We start from the raw sequence: 23,107 nt of genomic DNA on the forward strand, positions 1-23,107 counted from the left end.
GCAGCACTCAACAAATCTGTGACACCACTTCTTATTCCTTATAGTGATTACAAAGCCACCATTAGATCTTATATCTGTGATCTGATGCAAAAGAAGTGGGACACCCAAGTGGGTATCAATAAATTACATGAGACAAAACCTTACATTGGTTATACCCACTTGGGTTGTCAGTCCAGATTTGAAGAGGTTATTTTATGACGATGTCGTGTTGGCCACACTCGATACACTCATGCATACCTGTTAAAAGGTGAAGATCCTCCATTTTGTATCCCTTGTGATGAGAGAGTCACGGTCAAGCATATTCTGCTTGACTGTGTTGAATTCTCCATCACAAGGGATAAGTATTTTACAGTTAAAACAATTAAGGATCTTTTTACCAGCGTTAATTCTCATTTAATTATAGTTTTTTTAAAAGAAATTGATTTTTTGGTTGAATTTTGAATAATATGTTTCTGTAAATAGATGTATTTTAATGATTATAGTTTGAATTAGTAACTTGAATTGTTAGTGGCTGTACCCTCAAAGGGGGTTGAAATATTGTAAAATTATTGTCCTCCTGAGTCCACAAACACAAACATACAAAGTAAATTCTAAATTTCCACGTTTTTAATGGTAGTATAAGTGTATTTTTATTGTATGGCTAGATTTCCGAAATTGCTGACGGCTGAGGGGATGATGTAAATCCAGCTAGGGTCCATGCAGGTAGCAAAAGTACTGTAAGTCCCCATGGTCCCTAGTATGGTGATCTACCTTCAGTTGTTGGCAATCTATAGCCCGGTTTTATATTGTATTGTCCTCTATAGATAAATTGTTTTAGGCATAGCTACTAGTTTTACATTCATTTCTGTGATGTTCTAGTTGTTTTACTGTCCTTCGTCGACTGATTGTTATAATACTCATATATTCCATTTTAATGTTCCTTTCCCGTCATGATATGGCTGAAATATTGCCGATGTGACATTAAATTTTAACTTACTCACTCACTCACTCACTCACTCAACATTGAGGTAAGGGAGATAGCTGACGTACTATTGTTGCCCTGACCAAACAAACTGCTCCTTTGTCAGGTTTCTACTATTATTTGCTTATACCAAGGCTAGGAAACCTGCATACTATTTGATATTGTTTCCTTTGCACTTATATTTTCATGCTCTATTTCTAAAGTAAGGAATTAAGTTTACAATCTTCATAATGCTAAGGTTGCCTTTTTTTCAAATCAAGGCCCATGTGCTGAAGAAAAATATTCAGTTTTATGAATCCAAGGGGTCCAGGCTAACTAAGATATATCATGTCCTGCTTATCATTTCTCTAAAATGATAATGTAGCAGTATTGCAGGAACGTTTGGATTGAAAAATCAGTTTTCTTGTACGTTTGGTGTCAGGGGATCACATGAAACATGTGACCGTCTGCCAGCTATGTTTGCTCCCAGCAGGTGACCTTGACAGATATGTTCCTGATGAAAGACAATCACCCATTCCCTCACCCACGCATGCTAGCGTTACAAGGAAACAGAATACCTGTCTCATATCCAGGTCACTTGGATAAAAATGGTTGGGTGTCTGTATAGAAGTAATATGCACTTCAAGGAGGAAATATGAACAGGCATTAAATTCAGTATTTCCTAGTTAAAGCTTTTCAAACATTGATCTATTTGACCAGCATTGCAAACTCCCACCTGTTGAGGGTGGTCTGTTTTGTGACCGGAGAAGCAGTTTTAGAAAGTTGCATGCCTGATGGTCTTGGACAAATCTGACTTTAAGTATAAGGACTAAATTGATTTTAAAACATTAACCAGTTTCTTTCGTTTTATCTTACTATTTTCCTTAATCCAGAAAATTCTGGACTGTCAACATTCCAACCAGTCCGGTAACTTTTCAGATTTACTAGATCAGTTGTCTGGCTGAAATTTTGGAGAGTTTCCAACACTGTGTTTAACTATCTGTTTCGGAGCACTGGAGACCCTTTTGATTGAGATGCCTCATTGGTTAGCAATGATTGGAGTAATGTCCCTTTGTGTGTAAGGATTTGATGATTATGTTTGAGTCTCAAACTCTTCAAAGTATGGTCTATGGTTCTTCACCAAAACGGGAAACAGACTTGAGGTTTCTCTCCTCTATTAAGCTGACCTACATATTGTGAGACACTTGAAATACCATTCAAAGCCTTGTAGAATTCATAGCTTCCTCAGTGAAGATATGACAAAACTCCCAAGAGTTAACAGATGTTGAACAGTTTGTCATCCTCCTTTGTCATCTCTTTCCTCAAATACTGTCTAGATGTTAGAGAGGTGAAGTGGCATGGTTCAGAGTTGAGGTCAAGGTTAAAGCACTTATAGAGCATGCTGCATGTTCTACCCTAGACCAACGCCAGTATGATATTGCTAGCCATTTGAGATACCATGCACTAGACAAATATGGCTACCCATCTCAGACTCAGTATTCTGACACAAAGTCAAAAACTTGTTGGATGTGATGTGTTTTCATGCTCTTTAGTGCCAAGCACCATGCACAGTGAAAAGCACCATTTGTAATGTTTTTTTTTTCATGTTATGTGTCTGATGATCAAACCATCAATCATCTGGACCTGGTTGTATCAAGCTTTATAATAAAGCTTTAAGCATTAATTTTACTATAATTAGTTAATCATTGATTATCTTCAGTTGCATGAAACCCTTAATAAATAACGGTTTATACAACCAGGTTTTATAAAACACTTGATTAACTAATCACACATTAAGAATTAATCAATGGTTAGTGTTTAATTGATGATTACATAATTACGTGTTGAATACAGCCGGGTCCTGCTCCTCAAATGATGTCTACTCTGGCCATTGGACCAAAGAGATAATTCTGTTGGATAGAGAACACAACATTTCCATGTTGGCATGTGATGTGAATTCCAAGAAGGTGTTGTCAGATTCTTTCATTGTCTCTTATCTGTTCCAGATGATGTTGATGTCCAAATTAGGCATAAGTACAGAGACATGTATGAATGAGCAGCTTCAACGGGAGAGTCTCCATTATCCAATTAGAAGCCTCAATGAAGACACAGATTACAGGATGGGTGATGGAGTAACCAGTGAGAATGATCCTTCAAAAGAGGGCGGAGTCAGATCATACGGTTATGGGTCTTTTTGATATTTGCCAACTCTGATGAATTTTGTTTATAACCATTTAGAGAATATACAGAAAACATATATCTTTACATATCACTATACTGTTTGTTTTTTATCCCCCTGACATGTATGCAGGGAGATATAGTCGTCGCCTTGTCTATCTATCCATCCAACCATAATCATTTTGTTTCTGGAGCATAACTCGAAAACTGTTCAATATTTTTACACCAAAATTAGTAGATATAATGAATTGGACCTATGGTTGTGCATTTTGCTGTTTACAGATTTTTGGCATTTTTTTTTCTTTCTTTTTTTCTTTTTTTGTTTCCATGGAAATGTTTTGGTCTTAGTCTTTTGGGAGGGGTGGGCTTTGTTTCCAGAGCAAGACTAAAAAAACATTAAATATTTTTCTGAAAAACATGGTAGCTATATCATTCAGAACCTAAAGTGGTGCCTTTTGCTATTTACAGGTTTTTGTGATTTATTATTTTCTCGGTTTCCATGAAAACGATTTTAATCTCAAAAGGGAGAGGTGTGTTTTGTTTCCAGAGCACAACTTGAAAACTTTTTAATATTTCTCAGCAATACTTGTCAGATGTGTGAGGCAGATCTCAGCGTGTCATTTTTATTTTTGTGAGTTTCCTTGGTAACGATTTGGACTTAGTCTCAGAAGGGAAGGATGGGCTTCGTTTCTGGAGCACAACTCGAAACCTTCTTAATATCTTCCAGCAAAACTTGGCAGATATGTGAGGCAGACCCTAAAGTGGTGCCTTTTGCTGTTTTGCAGATTTTGGTGATTTATCATTTTCTGGGTTTCCATGGAAACGATTCGGACTTAGTCTCAAAAGGGAGGGATGGGCTTTGTTTCTGGAGCACAACTTGGGAGCTTCTTGATATCTTTAAGTAGATCTTTTCAGATATATGAGACAGATCTTGAAGTGGTGCCTTTTACTATTTACAGATTTTGGTCATTTTTATTTTTCTTAGTTTCTATGGAAACGATTTGTACTTTGTCTCAAAAGGGACGGATGGACACCGTTTCTGGAGCACAACTTGAAAACTTCTGAATATCTTTCAGCAAAGCTTGGCAAATATGTGAGCTAGATCCCAAAGTGATGCCGTTTGCTATTTACAAATTTTGATCATTTTTATTTTTCCTTCGTTTCCAGGGAAACGATTTGGACTTTGTCTCAGAATGGGTGGAATGGGCTTCGTTTCCAGGGCACAACTCAAAAAATATTTGATATCTTTTAACAAATCTTGGCAGATATGTGAGAAAGATCCTGAAGTGGTGCCTTTTGCTGTATACAGATGTATGGCATTTATATTTTTTATGATTTCCATGGAAATCATGCAAACTTAGTCTAAAAAAAACATCAAGTAACTCTCAGATAATTTGCCCTTTGAAATATGTTAGGGCTGGGGGGATATGTCAGTAACTCTCACATGATTTGTCCTTTTAGATATGTGTCGGCCGGGGGATATGTCATTTTCTGATGACTCTTGTATAGAAATGTGAATATATCAATTTAATTTCAAGTTTGCACAGATGTTATTTTCACAGGTAAGCACCTGTGCAAAATAAATGAGATGAGCCTTGGTAAACAACTAGACACAAGTTTAAAAATAACTATTGTCTTGTGGTCTTGTGAAGAAGAGGGTTAGAATTATTCATCAACCCAGCCTAGGTAACAAGCAGGATTGGGTGGTGAAGCTTGCTGACTTGGTTTGTTCATCATATCCCAAGTGCCTTGATCAATACTTACAAAGTCAAACACTGGATTGTCTGGACCAGACTCTACAGAATCTGCAGAAACCATCATATAGCTGAAATATTGTTGATTGTAGGGTTTGACAACAAATGAAAAGATGAATTCTGTCTGTCTCATTTTTTTTTTTTTTTCAATCATATTTGTTGGTATGTATGATTGTGTATAGTGTAGCATAGAGCTCATGGCATATCATGGGTAGACCATTTCTATCTGTTAATGCTGCTACTTAAACACAACAAACACTGAAGCAGTGTCACTAAGCAATACAATGTATGTTTCCCACTGGTCCATAGAAAAAAGCTCAGACAGTGTACCATGATATTTGTCAAACACTGAATGTTTTGATAACCTGTGTGTGTATAATGTGTTCAAATACTGGAAAATGTTTGATATTTCAGTAAGCGATATATCACAAGTTTTATTGGTGGTTTTGTGAGCTGCATGACATTACAGATCTGATGATGAAGCCTGCTCCCTGCAGTTGTAATAGTGAAATCAGATTGTGGCTGATTTTTCTATGGTACTAAATCCATTGTAACATAGAAATATTGTACACAGTCAAAACCAATCAGTGCCAGTCCCAGCCTAGTAACAGTAATGAGTCCACCTTTAAGAACGATGGTGTCTTTCCCTCCCTCTAATTACCCCACGATATTATTGGAGTATTGCAAAATGCAGCACTAAACCATGATCTTTCTTTCACTTAAGAGCAGCATATTTTCCCCATTTTATCTTACATTACTTTTAACCTTGTATTAGTTTGTAAATATTTATGAACAGATTTCTCAACTTCTTAAAATACACAGTTATTTGTGTTTCATGGGCATTTAGTGATGGAATTTGTTCCAAAGACTTTTACTAATCACGCAGACAGCTAGTATCTACAGAGTCATCATTACGGCTGAAGGGACTATTGTCAACAGTGGTATAACTGACATACCAGTATCCTTGTATACAGAAATAAGACCAGCCAGAGTGCAGAACGCTGTCCTAGGATTAGTCCATTCCACATTGTGAAGTGGGCTTAACCAGAATCTTAGCACAGAACATTTTCTCCAGTTTTTTAATTGGAACAATCATATTGTTGAATGGCATGAATTCCAACACACTATATAAAAAGCTCACACACATAGTGAGGTACCTACAGTGATCATATGTTCTCAGATGTATGTCAGGATGCAACAGCAGTTGAAATCAGCTGTACAAGAACAGTAACATCACTGGTTCCAGTTTCCGGTTTATGAACATGGGCCTGTTCACCTCGTAAGGTATTGGGTTTTGTTCTGTATTCTGATTCCAGAGTAAATGTCAGGACATAGAAATGTATACATAATCTACCATGTCTTTGTATTAGTTTTAATATGCTTTGAAGTATTTTTAAATACTTTTAAGTATTTCAAAATATTTTACAAAGCAGAAGTGTGATGGTTGTTCATCATGTCTGTGATTTATGAAAACTATCAAATTGATAATTATGCACGTCAGGTTTGCTCAAGTTTAGTTTGTTAGATATCAGTAGATTAAATGAATGGATTTGTACCCAGCCTAACTGTGATACTTCTTCCAGTGATCAGTCCACGTATTGTGATATAAAACTGCATTCCCTATATGAGGGGCTATCCACAATCTTTGAGCCTACAATACTTCTGATATTTGCATGATAAAAATAACTATATGATATTGAAGAATGATTTATGTCATTCATATAAACAAAATAGTGACCTGCACATGTCACTTATTTCCAGTTATGTGACATCTAATAACCCGCTTCAAGACTTGGGACAAAACAAATAGCCCCCCACGCATTCTATGTACAAAACACATAACCACCACCACCCCCTACCCCACCTGGTACTGGTGAATCAAGGGTGATATCAACAGCTTTTGTCCATGTAGAAAATAGCTGACCCCCCCTAAAATATCTGTACAAAACAGCTGACCCCCCCTATATTCTGTGGACTAAATGAATGACCCCCCTGAAAATCCTCGTCCCCCCGGTAATAAATTATGAACTTTTTGATAGCCCCTCATACATCTGTAAGTTACTGTTAAACAGAGTCTAGATTATGTATTAGCTTGATGCTATGGTATTTATTCTGATCTGTTATTCTTTTCCTAAAATCTATATTGGGTAAAAGTCAAAATACTTTGTATCTGTTCTAGGGCTGGCTGAAGAAATTGATCATCAGAAATATGACAACTGGGAAAAATTATTGATGATTAGCAATATGAAAACTATATCAGCAATTTTATTCTACATATATATACTCTTGAATGAAATGAAGTTTTAATTTGCTCAGACAATACTGAAGAGTTAAGTCTTCATTCATCGGCTGCTTCTAAGTTTTATTTGGGACTGTATATTTTTTAGTTATCCCAGCCTTGTTATGTCAAAACTCACAAGTAATATGAATTACACTGATTTTTTTTAATTTGTTTTAATTTGTTTTGGCATTTTGCTCCAAGTTACAAGATACACTGCTATTTACTGATGATTGATCAATATTCAGTTTATGATTATGTTTATTGTTTACACAATCATATTCTAAACACAGGAGTTCAACATTTTTAGAAATGTTTTGATAGTTTGTAGGAAAATGTTTTTACACCTAAAGAATTAATTTTTTACCCAACATCAATTTGTTGAAGTGGCCTCTAACAGAGATATGATAGTGTAAATATTCCAGGTTATTAACATATATGGATCGGCAATCAAGGATTTGGTAGTGATTTTATTCTGGGAGAGTTGCGAGGATGATGACTGGCATTTAGTCTATTTCCTACCTCTTTGAAAAAGGAATCCTACTTAAATCTGTAATAAGGATTGTTCTGGACTTTGTTTAGATATTATTGATGTTATTTATTATATTGATGTTATTTTTCTCATATATGTGTTTCGATTGGATGAGTGTTAAGCCAACAACCTTCTCCTCTGCCCCAGATTTCCCGAAACAAGCTAAAGTCTGTGTTTTGACTTAAGTCTGAGATTTTTCTCAAATTTGAGAAAACGCATTGCACAGAATGAACTGAAATCGAAAAAACTCAAACTACAGGAAACAGTTGAGTTCTGTGGATAGATTACTTAAGTTGTTTGGGTTTTTATATTAAAAAATGCTGTTGAGTTAAAAATTCAGCTGTTTCAAATTGTGAAATTCAGGTTGAGATTTGAGTAAAAACTTAAGTTTGTTTCAAGAAATCAGGGCCTGGGAAGTTCCATGATTTGTGCCAGTGAAACACATTTCTTGTGTTTAATAGAATTATATGAAGTGTGGATGAATCCATGTACATTGTATGATTTTAGTTTGATATTTGAACTAGCTTCACCAGTTCACACCAGCTGATAGTTTGTATCTCATATATTTTTTAAGCATTCTCGACTGTATCCACAGAAACGAAATAGGGATGACATGGATTTAACTATGCTAGTTTATTTAAAGAAGCAAACATGACTCATTCAGAAGTACTGATAGCCATGCATTATGAGGTCACATGACATTAACAAATGCTGTAATTATTAAAAATATGACGTGCAATCCTCAAGAAGTCATTAAAGTGTCTATATCCATGCACAATATCCATATTTGATGTAAACACCACCAGCTGTCATAAAATCCTTAACAATGTCATCCTCGCTGACTGTGTCAGGGGCTTAATTTGATATTATGGTATTATATCAAGATGTATCAAGATTTTGTATTGGAGGATCTGTGGCATATTCAGAAACCCATGATGCCCCAAACATGCTTAATGGGAGTTGTGACTGCCTCTTGATGTAATAAATCTCCAACAGCATATGCAGACTATGGCCTGGTATTGTCAACCATAAAGGCTGGCCTTGTGAAGTGTGAGAACAGTTCAGTGGAAAACGATGCCTGCTTGATGACAGGTACCCATATTGCTTGTGATCCTCGCCTGTGAACATAGCATGTGCATATGAAATCACTGCATGGTTTAACTGAAGGGTAAAAATAATCATACAACATAGTTATGATATGAATGTGAATATCTGTATGAGGATAACAATCTCATAGGCATTGTGATATTTTTTCCCATGTGTATACATATATACATGTATTTATGCAATCAGATTTACATGTAATCTTTTACGCGCTAGATATTTCCTGTTTCAGATGCGAGTGTTAATCATTTAATAATTTCCATGCCTGACATACACTGTCAAATCTAGATACTGAAAAAAGAACTTCTTGACATGCATTTGATAATAATCTATTATTTTCATCAATATTGCTTTGTGGTACTATGATGTTATGTAATAATTGGTCATATAGCAACAAATCATTGCAGATATATCACTTGGACAGATTGGCCCGCAAGGAACAATTATGGCCTATGAAAATGTGATGTCATATAACAGTCAACTATTGCATATGTTTTCTTGGTGACATGATCAAATCAAGATATACAGAAGGCAAATGTTGTTCCTTGCAAATGCTGTTTGCACATTTATCTTTCTCTTTTTTGTATATTTAATTTTTCCTTCATTTTGCATCATGAATACAGTTCATGTTCTTCAAAAGTCTTGAAAATGTCCAGATTTTTAATGTCATTACAGGTTTTAGTCAGTCAGAATTTCAAATTATATTTAGTTTTAATGCTATTTGATGACACTGTGGAGAGAGTATTACATACATTAAGGCTATCGTACACCAGTCACTAATTCAGAAGTAACCACAAATTACACAACATTCAGGCAAAAGTACACCATACAAATGAGGATACGAAACACTCCTCACTCCAAGTACTAACCGTCACACAATTCTCCTCATTCCTACTGCTACTTGTCACACAACTGTCCTCACTCCAAGTATTACTTGTCACTAAACTCTCTCCTCACTCCAAGTACTGTCACACAACTCTCCTAATTCCTACAACTACTTGTCACACAACTGTCCTCACTCCAAGTATTACTTGTCACACAACTCTCTCCTCACTCCAAGTAATGTTACACAACTCTCCGCATTCCTACTACTACTTGTCACACAACTCTCCTCACTCCAAGTACTACTTGTGACACTAACTCCCTCCTCACTCCAAGTACTACTTGCCACACAACTTTCACCACATTCCAAGTACTACTTGTCACACACACACAACTCTCTCCTCACTCCAAGTACTAGTTCCCACACAACTTTCACCACATTCCAAGTACTACTTGTCACACAACTCTCCTCACTCCAACTTCCTAATCCACTCCACTGTTGACACTACTAGACACATCAACAAGTAGTTTGCAGATTCTGTTTTCTCGAGGCAATATATTCTGAGCCATTTTTATCAGTTACATAACATGGATGTCAAGGTTTGGTTTGAAAAAGAAAAAGACCAAAAAAGTTTTCCTTGCTAAGATAATATTCAACATTAATTCTGAGTAACATATCTCATAATCTCGCCACATACCTTTTGTTAGTAAGCTCTGAATTGAACAAAATAATTTTTGCTTCTCATAGATAAAAATAATTGTCAGTTTGGTTATGCTGATCACATATATAGTTTTTCAATTAAGAGCAGTCATTTCTGTGTCATAAGTTTTCTAATACTCTTTCATATTCAAATTTACCATAGAAAACATACATTTCACATGTAGTTCTGGGTTTTCAAAATCTATTTTCTTTAACTTTGGTGTACAATCATGAAATACCTCACTTCCTACATCTAACTTTCTACATGTATTTTACAGCGCTACAGCGTTTCTAAGCCAGTGATCAAATGTAGAGTAATGACAGGTCGTAACGTTATGAACACTTTGTGGATGGGGCCCAGATGTTTCATGTTGTTATACGGAGTAGTCAGAAAAGGTGTTCTTTAGTGGAGTGTTGGTGTGAATATGACTTGTCTTTGTTCTTCAGACTATTGTATTGCTGGCACATCAATCATGACGTGACTTGCAGGATATTTACGTCTGATATTCTCCTAGTTCCGCTGTGCCATACCCTTATACATGATATATTTACTAGAATGTAAAAGTATATTTTCTTGTGTACTTATGACTTTGTTTTCTTTCCCCTATAAATTGAAACTGATGTTAGGTTCAGGGTTGGTGTTGGCTAGAAACAAGGGTTGGGTTTTAGTCTTGCCTATCCTCAAGCGCGGTGACATAGAAGGTAATGTCTGTGTAACTCTCTATTCCTAAAACAATTATGGAGCTGAGGCCCATTAGGTTTATGGAATATTGGGTTACAAGGATATTACCCAACTTAAATTGTATTCAAAGTATTGTCAGTATTTCTGTTGTAAAAATTAAATGTCAGACTAAATCGAACGTTCACACTGTTACATTTGAAACTAGTACACATCGCTCCATTCGTGATAAATAATGGAACCAGCAGACTATGGAATGACGTCACAAAGATATTTTAAGTGTCTTGCCAAGTCACAAGGGTAGACTTGCCTGGTTATGCCACAACAATAATGACTTGTGTTGTCTGGCTGTGGCAAGTGGCAAACAATCCTCCACATCCTACTTTCCAGACCTGCATGACTATCACCATGTTTGCTGAAATAGTTGCCTGGTTAGGACCAGCGTGTTGAGATCGTGATGGTCGTTACTCCATGTCCTCCACATCCTACTTTCCAGACCTGCATGACTATCACCATGTTTGCTGAAATAGTTGCCTGGTTAGGACCAGCATGTAGAGATCGTGATGGTCGTTACTCCATGTCCTCCACATCCTACTTTCGAGAACTGCATGACTATCACCATGTTTGCTGAAATAGTTGCCTGGTTAGGACCAGCATGTAGAGATCGTGATGGTCGTTACTCCATGTCCTCCACATCCTACTTTCCAGACCTGCATGACTATCACCATGTTTGCTGAAATAGTTGCCTGGTTAGGACCAGCATGTAGAGATCGTGATGGTCGTTACTCCATGTCCTCCACATCCTACTTTCGAGAACTGCATGACTATCACCATGTTTGCTGAAATAGTTGCCTGGTTAGGACCAGCATGTAGAGATCGTGATGGTCGTTACTCCATGTCACCATGACATTGCTGGCTGACATTGGTTCCTCCCTCACAAATGTAAATGACCATGATGATTACAACATAACAATATATACTCAAACACAAGCTGAACTTGAATGTCACCCGTCCTGACTTACTCCATCAGCTGTATTGTATATGCCTGGGTGAGGTGCCAGCTGTTGGATGCCTGACCTCAGCAGATAATCCGAATATGCTCACCAGCTATCAACCATTTTGTCCCCTCCATAACCAGTACAGTTTGCTGGGACTACACAACTCAGAATGCCCTTTGGTGTAGTGATTAAGGAAACTGACCCAGGTATCACATAAGATGGAATTGAGAAAGCTGTATTTATCAATATGCTTGTTAAAAAAATACATGTGTAGATGTGCATGATTATATGCAATTATCTTTACTAATGCTGGGTAAAACCCACTAATGGATGACCTCACATACATACCAGAAATTTTTTTTTTTTTTTTTTTTTTCATTTTGTTTGCATATTTAAAAAAATTGCATCCTGTTTTGGCGTTATTTCCGTTTCCACAGAATCATACTCCCACATAAATACAGAAACTGAAATTATTCAGGAAATATTCATGAATAATTTGGTTTGTAAAAACATGCTGACAGTAACTTAGTTCCTTTCTCTTGCTTTCTCTGTCTCTTTGTATCTTTGGGTAGCTGATTGGTTAAAGTGCTTACTTGTAGTGACAAAGACCTTGGTTCGATTCCTCACTAGGACAGTGTGAGGAACTGGTGATCTCCAACTCTGATATTGCAGAAGCTCCCTTAATTTTTACATAACCTTGACCTCCACACTCACTCTTAAAATAACCTTGACCTTGTCATCTAGAGGTACAACCCATTTTCCTACCCCAGCCATGAAATATCAGCCATGTTAGTCATCAAAGTTATATCAATGTAACAAATATATATTTCTCAAATATGGAAGTTTGAAATATGACAAAATTTGCAATACCTTTTAATGTGTACAAATATAATGAAAACTTTATTGGACATTGTTTGGGTTATAGCAGGAAATATTTGGGTGACCTTTTTTGAGACATGTAAAACAGATCTGCTCTCAGTGTCACAGTCAGATGTCATAAACAGGAAGGTGCATCTGGACTGAATGCAGGTCATGCAACGTTTCCTTTCCCAGTGCAGCTCACAGGGAACAGGCAACAAATATCGAGGAATATTATAAAAGAATGTCACATAAATCTCCATGTTTTCTTCATGTCATATTTATGATAGTTGTGAGAAGTCAACATACAGCTCACAGGGAACAGGCGACAAATATTGAGGAATACATATCAGAGAATGTCACAAAAATCGCCACATTTTCTCCATGTGATGTTTTTGGCAGCTGTCAGAAGTGTGTTTGTAATCACCAGGTACTGTAGCTCACCTAGATACGAAGAGGGCGTGAATGTGCTTATACACCACTTTCAGCAATATTCCAAATATCACAGTGAGGGGGGCATGGCGGGGGGTAGACACCAGAAATTGTCTTCACACATGGAATCAATCCCGGGACTTCAAAGTGACTACCATTAGGCTACCCCACTGCTCCAGATATGAAGACAGCACTGACATGCCATGAACTTAACAGAATTTGCCGTCAACATTTTCTTCACAAATACATGTGCTGACAACAGTAACATCAAAATCAGATGACTTCATATATGATGTGATTATAAGAGAATATACATGCCAAAGTTGGGATCCTCAATTTCAAAGTGAAGTATGTCTTCTGAGTGAGCACAGGACCATGATAAAGAAGTCAAGTGAACATAATGAAAAATCCCTGGGACATACCTTTAGTAAAGAAATAATTTAAAAAATCAAGTAACGAAGTTAATGCATTTGAAAAAATACATTCAATATGGCTGATGTGGTGGCAAGGTCCCGGGGTAGAATAGGCCTTCAGCAACCCATGCTTGCCATAAAAGGTGACTATGCTTGTCGTAAGAGGCGACTAACGGGATCGGGTGGTCAGACTAGCTGACTTGGTTGACACATGCCATCGGTTCCCCATTGCGCAGATTGATGCTCATGTTGTTGATCACTGGATTGTCTGGTCCAGACTCGATTATTTACAGACCGTCGCCATATAGCTGGAATATTGCTAAGTGTGACGTAAAACTAAACTCACTCACTCACTCACTGATGTGGTGGCCACATTAAAATGGATTCTGAACTCTGGAACAAATGATAATGACTTTACTCAATCAGATGTTTTTAATATTCACAGTGTGAATACATACATCTTGAGAGAATTCAATGCTGTATTCAGCAGCACTACATCCACACAATGGCACTTAGTAAACAGTTAAGTCTGGCCATGCCAACCACAGACCTGTATTGTCAGCAAAGATACATGCCATATAGGAACACAAGGCATGTATCATGTCACAAGGTATTATGCAATCCGTAGAGTCAGGTTTTGTGACTGGCATCATTTGTCTAGAACTTGTCTGGGATTCAAATTGATACCAAAGATTCCCACAGGATCTGACCAGCATATGATGCCAAACACCAATATTCTTAAATGGAATTCCCACAGGATTTGACCAGCATATGATGTCAAACACCAATATCCTTACATGGAATTCCCACAGGATTTGACCAGCTTATGTTGAGAAACACCAATATCCTTACATGGAATTCCCACAGGATTTGACCAGCATATGATGCCAAACACCAATATCCTTACATGGAATTCCCACTTGATTTGACCAGCATATGTTGCTAAGGGCCCATATTTTAACCTGTGATACCCACAAGATTTAGTCAGAACAGATTGCTGTGGATCTGTTCATACCTCAGCAACTCCATGAGGTATTTTCTCACCTTGGATCTTTTGTCAGTGTATCAGTTGAGTACCTAAGGTGATCTGGATGCTGGTAGCATGTCACTGTGAACTGTTGCTCAAATTATCACGTCACTAGTTATCCCAGACATGACGTCTCACAGGCTTTAATGAAATGGCTTGAAAACTTCGGACTGTGGCACGATTTGTGTTCTAGTACAATCAGCAAACAATACACAACACTTCACACCATTCACAAGTTATTTATTGCCCATGAAGCAAGTATTTCTTATTAAGGTAGGTCGACAGTGTCTGGAACCTGGCTTTACTTCAAATAAATCTCAAGCCAACGCTCATTTTGCTGCAGCAAACGGACTTGCAAGCCAACCTCGGATGATCTGGATCAGTCTATATTTAGACAACTATGTGTCTACTGCCTACTCCATTAACAGGAATAGATTTCCAACACAACCACTAACCAAAACAGGACATACTGGTTCTACAAGGTCTTCTACTGTCTAACAATGGTTTCTTTCTTGTGGAAAGAATAACACACACCTATGGTGTGCAGTCCCAGCCCTTCATCTTCAAGTGGATTCTACTAGTATTATCTCTTGGACAAAAAAAAAAAAAAAACACTTCTCAGAAGCTGGCTTACAGTGCTGTTATGGGCAGTCGTGAAAGAAATTGCTTCAACTAAAACTGTCTTGAAATATACTGTAATGGTGTAAGGAATATGTCTTGGTGTAACAAAAGCTAGCATGTGAGGAGTATCTAATCTAGAGAATGGTCAAAAATAATCAGCTGCTCATAGTATTACCAGTACTGAAAAATAATATTGAAAACAGTTTCACATTTTGTTATTTGTTATTCAGTGACTATCTACAAAGAATCAGGCAAATTATTGATATATTCAAAGAAAACAAGACATAGGTACAACTCATTTGTTGACTTATGCTTTGAAAGTGAAAAAATTGTTTACAATAAATTGCTTCTCAGCCAATGCAAGTACCACTTAAGGCAACATGGCAGCCATATTTTGACGGAAGCTCCAAAAATAGATTATTCACTCCATATTAACCTAATTGCTCTGAAACTACCTACCTGACAACAACCTTTCAACTACTCTTAAGTAATGTGTCAGGCTTGAATTTTACTTTTTTTCTAGTGTATGTTTCTCAATTGTTTTACTGAAATCAGATGATCCCTGGAAATACAGTAAATCATTCATGTGATTTCAATAAAAAATACCCTCATAATTTCTTTAAAGCATCTTAGACACCTATTTCAGCAAATACCAAACCGGATCTTCAGTGTGACAAGCTATCAAACACGATATTTCTTTTCCCCCTATAATAAATGGTCTGTTTCTTGAGTAAAAGGATACACTCTATGACTTCACCTGTGAACCAATATAATTACACATTTTTTTCTCAGTTATATCAAAGTCAACATAAGACATGCAAAACATTGATAGTACTTGTCTGCTATTACATGAATGAAATGTAAACATATATGTAGAAAATTCGTACAATGGAGTAAACATCTGTAAATATAACACATGACAGTCTACATCTAAAAATTAACTCAAACTAAAAATACACAAAATATTGAACTCTGTCCCAAAGCAATCTATACAAAATACACAAATCTGCTGCACGCCTGTAAAGCACTTATTCCAAACACTGAAAGCACAGATAACAAACTGATGAAAACTAGCAATAACAGATACACTGGCTAAATATCACTACACTGAAAACTCCCTGACTTCCAGCAAAGAAAAGCAACAAACAAGATTCAAAGACTTGTGAATAATGTCGGTTAATACAAACTACACTTCCAGGGAGCATAAGTTAAATTTCCTTGAGATCGAATTTTGTCTCATGAATTAAATTCACGATGTAGACAATCACTGGACCACCTTATTTTGTGTTCATTGATAATCTGTCACAGCAAGGTGGTATGTTTGAGTCTTCAACACTATGAAGTCAGGGAAGCAGGGAGCTTTCAAACAAGCAGCTACAAATATGACAATAAATAAAACTGATGAAATAGTTACACACCTTTAAAACATCAAATACTGAATTATGATTGGGCAAGTCATCGTAAGAGCACTTATGAAATAGTCAATAAATAGGAATTGTATTATGATAGAATCAGAACAATTATTGCTATGGAAAATGTTTTTATCTCTCACTTTTGGTTTCTAGACAAATATGTCTGCATATCAGAGTCTGACTGCAACAATGCCTGGTTCATTTACCATGTCCCACACTAAAAGTTAGAAAGCCATCAGCGGCCATTTATGACATACTGGTACATGTCATTACAGTAATGTCATTGCACTATTGAATAATTCAGTTACATCACATCTTGTATCAGAAGATGACTATGTATACCGTGTAAAACAGGGAAGATATGAAATCAGATTTGCCTCTCCCTGTTTCCCACCCAGAGATATGTGAAAGATCTTTTAACACATACAAACACTGCATAACGACAAGCCTCATGCACATCAGTAAAAAATATTGACTTGCAGAAACGATAAGGACAGTGTTTGTATAATACAGATAGTATAACAAATATACCGGATGCTAAATGTCCTATATCATCAAAAACCATAATCTATATATACACAAGATATCTGCATATATAATGGATGGCCAGGGAGGACAATACCCAATCTTGGGATGGACAATTTATATAAATAGTACAGAATATCCTCTGTTTCAAAAAATAGTAAGAGTGTTTTATTTAAAGCACAAAAGGTGGACAGATAACCATGATTGTTTGAGGGACATTTCAAAATATAGCTCACTGACATTGAAAAGAATCTATAATTTAAGTGATCACCTAATTAAGCTCCTAGTACACATTAGCTTCAGCAAAATATGTAGCTCAGTAACCACAGTAACAAATTTAAATTGCTTGAATAAACTCAACCAGATATACACTGAGATCAGCAGAATATATTTTCCTAACAACAGGAACACAAGAGTAACAGGCATGTTTAACCAGAAACAAAATCATTGCTGGACAGTTATAGCACAAATAAAATTAACAATTGTCCAAAATATATATCTCTGAAAACACAACCAGCTGGAGACATGAAGGTAAGATAACAACAGAATTAGAATTTATTGAGGGAACAAATTTACTTGTACTCACCAGAAAAATGACAAATGACAATCTTAACTTGTTCTGACAAAGCCAGAAAGAATGTTGTCTCTGACTTAGGAAAATTTAACAATAAGGACAAAATTTGGTGCTCGAAGAAAGATGTGTTACAGCATTAGAAACAGTTTTCCTAAATACTGGGTACGAAACAATTCATATGTGGTTGAGGAAAGTGCAAAGACACTGTTCACTGTTTTATCACTGTTCAACTTCAACCAAAGAGAAAATTTGTGAAACATTTTCGGACTTTTTTTATATCGCCATTCATTATTGTCTTTTCAATTACTTCATGAACCAATATTCTTAACTGTTTCAAGGTCAAGGTCATATAAAGATTATATGTAACCATAATAATTTTCAATATGTAAAAAGAATGAAAAAATGCAGACATCAAAGGAAGACTTGACCCAAAACATGTACGTTACAAACACTCAAATATCACTGCCACTCAACAATATACAGAGAAGCGTCAACATTAATAAATGATTGCCATATATTTAATACAATGAAAGTTATCAGCCACAAGGATCAATTTAATAGAAAAATGATAAAAATGTTATACAGATAATTATTTTTTTCTTTTTTGAATTTAATAAATCTGATTAGGTGTATGCATCCAGTAACAGGGAACAGATGTGATTCACATGATATCTGTTGGGACTATATTCTGGCACATTATGGTTTAGAATTACAAAAGACACACAACGGTTTTGTCAGCTTCTCTCACAAGGTTAACATCTAATAATAAAACTGTGAACAGTGTGACACAAAAAACAACATTATCCTTGAGCTTCTTTCTAGTTGGCACTGGGGCTTCCAACCATACCACACACAAGAGTCGTCGTAACACTGATCACAACAAGGACTAGCCAGTAGGTTATATTGACAAGTCAGTGTAGTTTTACGCTGTTTTTAGCAATATTCCATCAATATGGGAAAACTCAGCATGGTGGGAGAACACCAGAAGTTGGCTTCCCACTCTGTACTCACGTGGGGGATCAAACCCATGTCTTCAGTGTGATGGTGAACACTTTAACCACTAGGCTACCCAACCACCCCTTGTTAACTACAGATATAATAACATTGATTGTGACAATGTGTAGTCTGTTATACTGAAGGCTTCAAAAGGGTTTGCACAAGTGCATTAAAAGGACTTCCAGTTGTACAGAACCTTCTTGTACCAATCATAAGACTACAATTTCAACATGTGCAACATTCAGCTCAATGCTACACATGTAATGGAGAACCATATTGTAAAAAGACTGTGAAGGACAGACGATGAAAGTAAAACAGATTTAAACAATTTGCCATAAAGTTGTAAAAGTACTTTAGAGTTGGAATGGTTTATTAATGTAACTGAATTTCTGAGAAAAGTATAAGATCATGACAAGTGTTCTCAGTTTAAATATCAGACCTAATGGTGAGCAACTCAATAAAGCTGAAACTACATAACAATATTTCCACCAGATATATATATCTCTCAAGTCGCAGAAATAGACAATTTGACCAGGCAGAACTTTACCAGAATAGAATTCAATCAAAGCTTACTTTGTAACTATGTTTTCCCTGTTAAACACCCAAGTGAGAACAGCTACTTAAATCTTGACAAGGGAGATAATCAGGAAACCCAAGAATGAAACCAGCAAGGGGAAGGACAGACCAACAACTTAACCTCGGGGCTAAAATCAGACTCTCCTAGTGTCTAAGGTAGTCTTCCTTTTTGGTGTCACTTACATATCACTGCGAAGGGTTTGATGTGTGGTGAAACTACTAGATCATATGTTTTCATATTTTATCATGTATTCTCTCTCACATGAATGACCATCTACAGGGTTTATACTGGGTATATTTATCTGAACCCATTCTCAAAATACAGAAACAGTATCACTTAACAAAGAATGGATGCTTTCAACATTACACAATCTGGAAAATATGACATGAGAAGCTGACAGTCAAGGCATACCGCATACACACAAGCAGAATGTGCTCTTCCTAGTTGTACACCCAAGCATTTAAGTCAGTAAGATAAAAAAAATAGAGCACTTATGATGGGATTATTACTGGGATTAAATGTACAATGCATAGGTGACTGTGAAAGGCAGGGAATGATGGAATGTTAATGGTAGGGATGATCTGGTAAAATACATGGGTGCTTTGGCAAGATCATGCAGGCTATTAATGAACAGTATACACATATATCTACCCAAAACAATTTATCTACCAAATATGATGCCAGAATAGGGAAATATTACAGATTTAAGTAGGCATTAAGTTTGAATTTGTTTCTTGATTGTACATGAAATGAATAGAAATTGCAAAAAAGGCAACATCAGTACTTTGTTTCATACATATTTTTGTAACAAAAAAAAAAAAAGGGGAATTATCATGATATGTAACCTGTACATCATACAGTCACTCACTGAAAACTGCCTTGGAAGACAAAGTACTGACTTGTCCATCTTGAAAATTGAACAGGTGCTTCAACCAAATTACTGGTAAATATAGATATTGCTGACACTGGAATAGTCAGTTCATTGACTTGTACAACAGAGGTTATTTTGTGGGTTTCTCTGTGTATTTTTTTTTTTTCATTTAAAAACCCCATTTACATATCATTCAAATTGCAATACTTGACTGACCTTTTCGGACTGAGTCAGTTTAGTTTTACACCGTTTTAGCAATATTCCAGCAATATTCCAGCAATATCACGGTGGGGGACACCAGAAATGGGCTTCACTTTTAATACCCATGTAGGGAATCAAACCCAGGTCTTAAACATGACAAGTGAACGCTTTAACCATTGGGCTACCCCACTGACACTGTACGAAGCATTTGCTCAGAAACTTCATGCCATGGTTAAAGGGAAACAACTTATTTTCATCTTTCATCTTTCTATTATGCAAAAAATCTTAAACATAGCCACATGAATACATCATGTAATAAAAAACTCGCCAAAGCACCAATTTTCACCAAATTCGAGTAATAAGGTAATTGTTATTCTATGATTGCATGTTATGATTGATCAAGGGTAAGCACCTACAGATCATCAAGTTGGCGATTTTTCAACGATTTAATGATGGTCTTAACAACGGCAGCTGCAGCCAGGGAGGAGTATGGCGCCCATTCCTTTCCTTTCGACCCATCTCGGTAATCAGCGATTCCCCGGACAAACATGAAACTTTCCTTCACATTTCCACAGATTGAATCTAAAACTTGATCAAATTCTGTATCAAAAGCGCAAATGCCATACTTTGTTGCAAAGTCTAATTTGGTGGAATCGTTCCTCACAACACGGGCACCCGATCCAAACACTCCAAAATGCAATTTTGGTACGTCGTGACGAGCAATGACGCCATCTGTTGGTTCTGGGTGCTGGACTTCTATGACCTGACCTTCACCTACGTTGATGTACAGACGGTCAGAAGAAGGTGCTGGGCGGGCAAAGTTGGCTTCTTGAGCCATCAGGAGCTCTTGACCTTCTCGTATGTAATCCTCCCATGGGGCATAATCAGGGTTAGTGTGTAGGGATTCTTCAATGCACTCAGCAATTCTTTGTAGGACCATGTCCCTAGGAGCCCAGTTCTTGAGGTTGTAGTGGACTTGTTGCTCACGATCCTGCACAATCTTCTCACAGTAGTAATAGATGTAGCCCTTGTCATTTCTACGGGAGATTATGACATCGCCCAGACGGATGTGTTTGCTGTAGTCAGTAACATGTGGCACACCGCCAGCAACACCCACAACAAACACGTGTTCAATGTTCTGGAATGATCCTGCAAACAACAGATGAGGATTCAGGATAAACTGAACATTTATACTCAGTAAGTTCCCTTGGGTAATACAAAAAGGTCAACATGGTCTTCACACATTTAAGTTTTCAGTGAGGATATAAACATAGCGCACATATGCACAAAAGTACATGATCAAAGTGCTTTTTCCGCCCCTACCCCACCCCACCCCACCCACACTCTCAATCATTGGATTTCTATCTCAAAAGCACATCATATTATCAATCTCAATTCCCTGGGGATCATACAACTCTAGCAGCCACTAGCAGCCACTTTATTACATCTTTTCTATCCTTACCCTTATGTTACCCCCTGATAATTTCTATATGACCTCCTGTACCTTCCAGGCCAAGTCATAACAAACTTGTGTACATTGTATTCAAACTTGTACACTCACCAAGAAGTCTGGTCGTGGAATTTCCTGAAGAAATCTGAGCAGCCCTGAAATGTCCTATAGCTGGAAGTTTAGTGGACACCACCTTGTGCTCTCCAATATACCCAATTGTGTATACGTTGGATTCACCTGACAAGAGAAACTTCAATAAAAACACATGGAAAAATGCCACAGTAAGAACATAGGAACTTATTTGCACAATTTAATCTTCAGTTTTGTCTGCAGAGAAGTTCTTAGGTAATATGCACACCTGTACTGACTCTTAACTGTCTTCCGTATGGTGTTGCCATATTTGAAATAGACCTTTTCAATTCTTAATCAACACAACTGGTGTTCTACAACCTAAGCTGATGGAAAAACCTGACCAATGTGATCAGTTGGTCAGGCTCAGTGTCTTATTCTCACTGTAAAGGTTGTCACTTGTGATGTTAGCCATTAAATTGTCTGGTGAAGACTTATTATTTATAGACTGCAGTCATATGGCTAGGAAGCTACAGACTGGCATTAAATGTTGGATCAAGAAGGAATTATTATAATACTCAGTACTGACTAAACCTCAGTTTATGAAACAATACACAAGTCAATCGTTGTATCTACATGCACAACAACACTAAGCAGAACAGATGTATTTTACATGTAAGTCATGTACGGATGTTGAAACATGTTCAATGATTGTCGAATTTGCTGAAGGAACACAATGAATTTTCTGGACTGAGCACAAAACTTAGAATATGTTGGGTGATTTTCCCCCAAATATTGAAAACCCATAAAGAAGTGTAATATATTTGGATCCACACTCTACCCAAGAAAACATCCTAAGTGAAATTCCATTCAAACTGGTTTCACAACAAAACCCTTCACATATTAAACTGTAGCCTTTGTTGCTGATTGGTCTTTCTTGTCCTACTACCTGTTGACAAGAGTTTGGGAATTGTCTTTCCCTGATTAACCATACAATGGGTACAAAAGACCCATAACCTGTACTGTGTCAGAGTGACCACCCCCAGTACTGACCTTCAGTCTAGTACTTCACGATTAACCATACAATGGGTACAAG

At 36.8% G+C, this 23,107-nt stretch overlaps 2 protein-coding genes across 7 annotated transcripts in view; one reads left to right on the top strand and one right to left on the bottom strand.

Moving 5' to 3' along the window:
- The window catches only part of LOC137298457 (uncharacterized), a 48,595-nt gene extending 45,383 nt beyond the window's left edge, over positions 1–3,212 (top strand). Inside the window, exon 16 of the mRNA XM_067830727.1 lies at positions 2,947–3,212. Coding sequence (XP_067686828.1) covers positions 2,947–3,138 — 192 coding nt within the window. The 3' untranslated portion in view covers positions 3,139–3,212. The remainder of the gene's footprint in view (positions 1–2,946) is intronic.
- An 11,726-nt stretch (positions 3,213–14,938) lies between these two features.
- Positions 14,939–23,107, bottom strand: part of LOC137254679 (uncharacterized) — a 47,220-nt gene continuing 39,051 nt past the window's right edge. For 3 of the 6 annotated variants that reach the window (XM_067792528.1, XM_067792527.1, XM_067792526.1), the window contains 2 exons: positions 22,054–22,179; positions 18,440–21,641 (listed from right to left, as the gene is read on the bottom strand). In XM_067792528.1, the coding sequence (XP_067648629.1) occupies positions 20,905–21,641; positions 22,054–22,179 (863 nt within the window). In that variant the 3' untranslated portion in view covers positions 18,440–20,904. Of the gene's footprint in view, positions 21,642–22,053; positions 22,180–23,107 lie in introns of all 6 variants that reach the window. The other 3 variants (XM_067792525.1, XM_067792524.1, XM_067792529.1) reach the window with 2 other exon arrangements.

Source organism: Haliotis asinina, chromosome 10 (assembly GCF_037392515.1).
Source record: "Haliotis asinina isolate JCU_RB_2024 chromosome 10, JCU_Hal_asi_v2, whole genome shotgun sequence".
Classification (NCBI taxonomy): Eukaryota; Metazoa; Mollusca; class Gastropoda; order Lepetellida; family Haliotidae; genus Haliotis; species Haliotis asinina.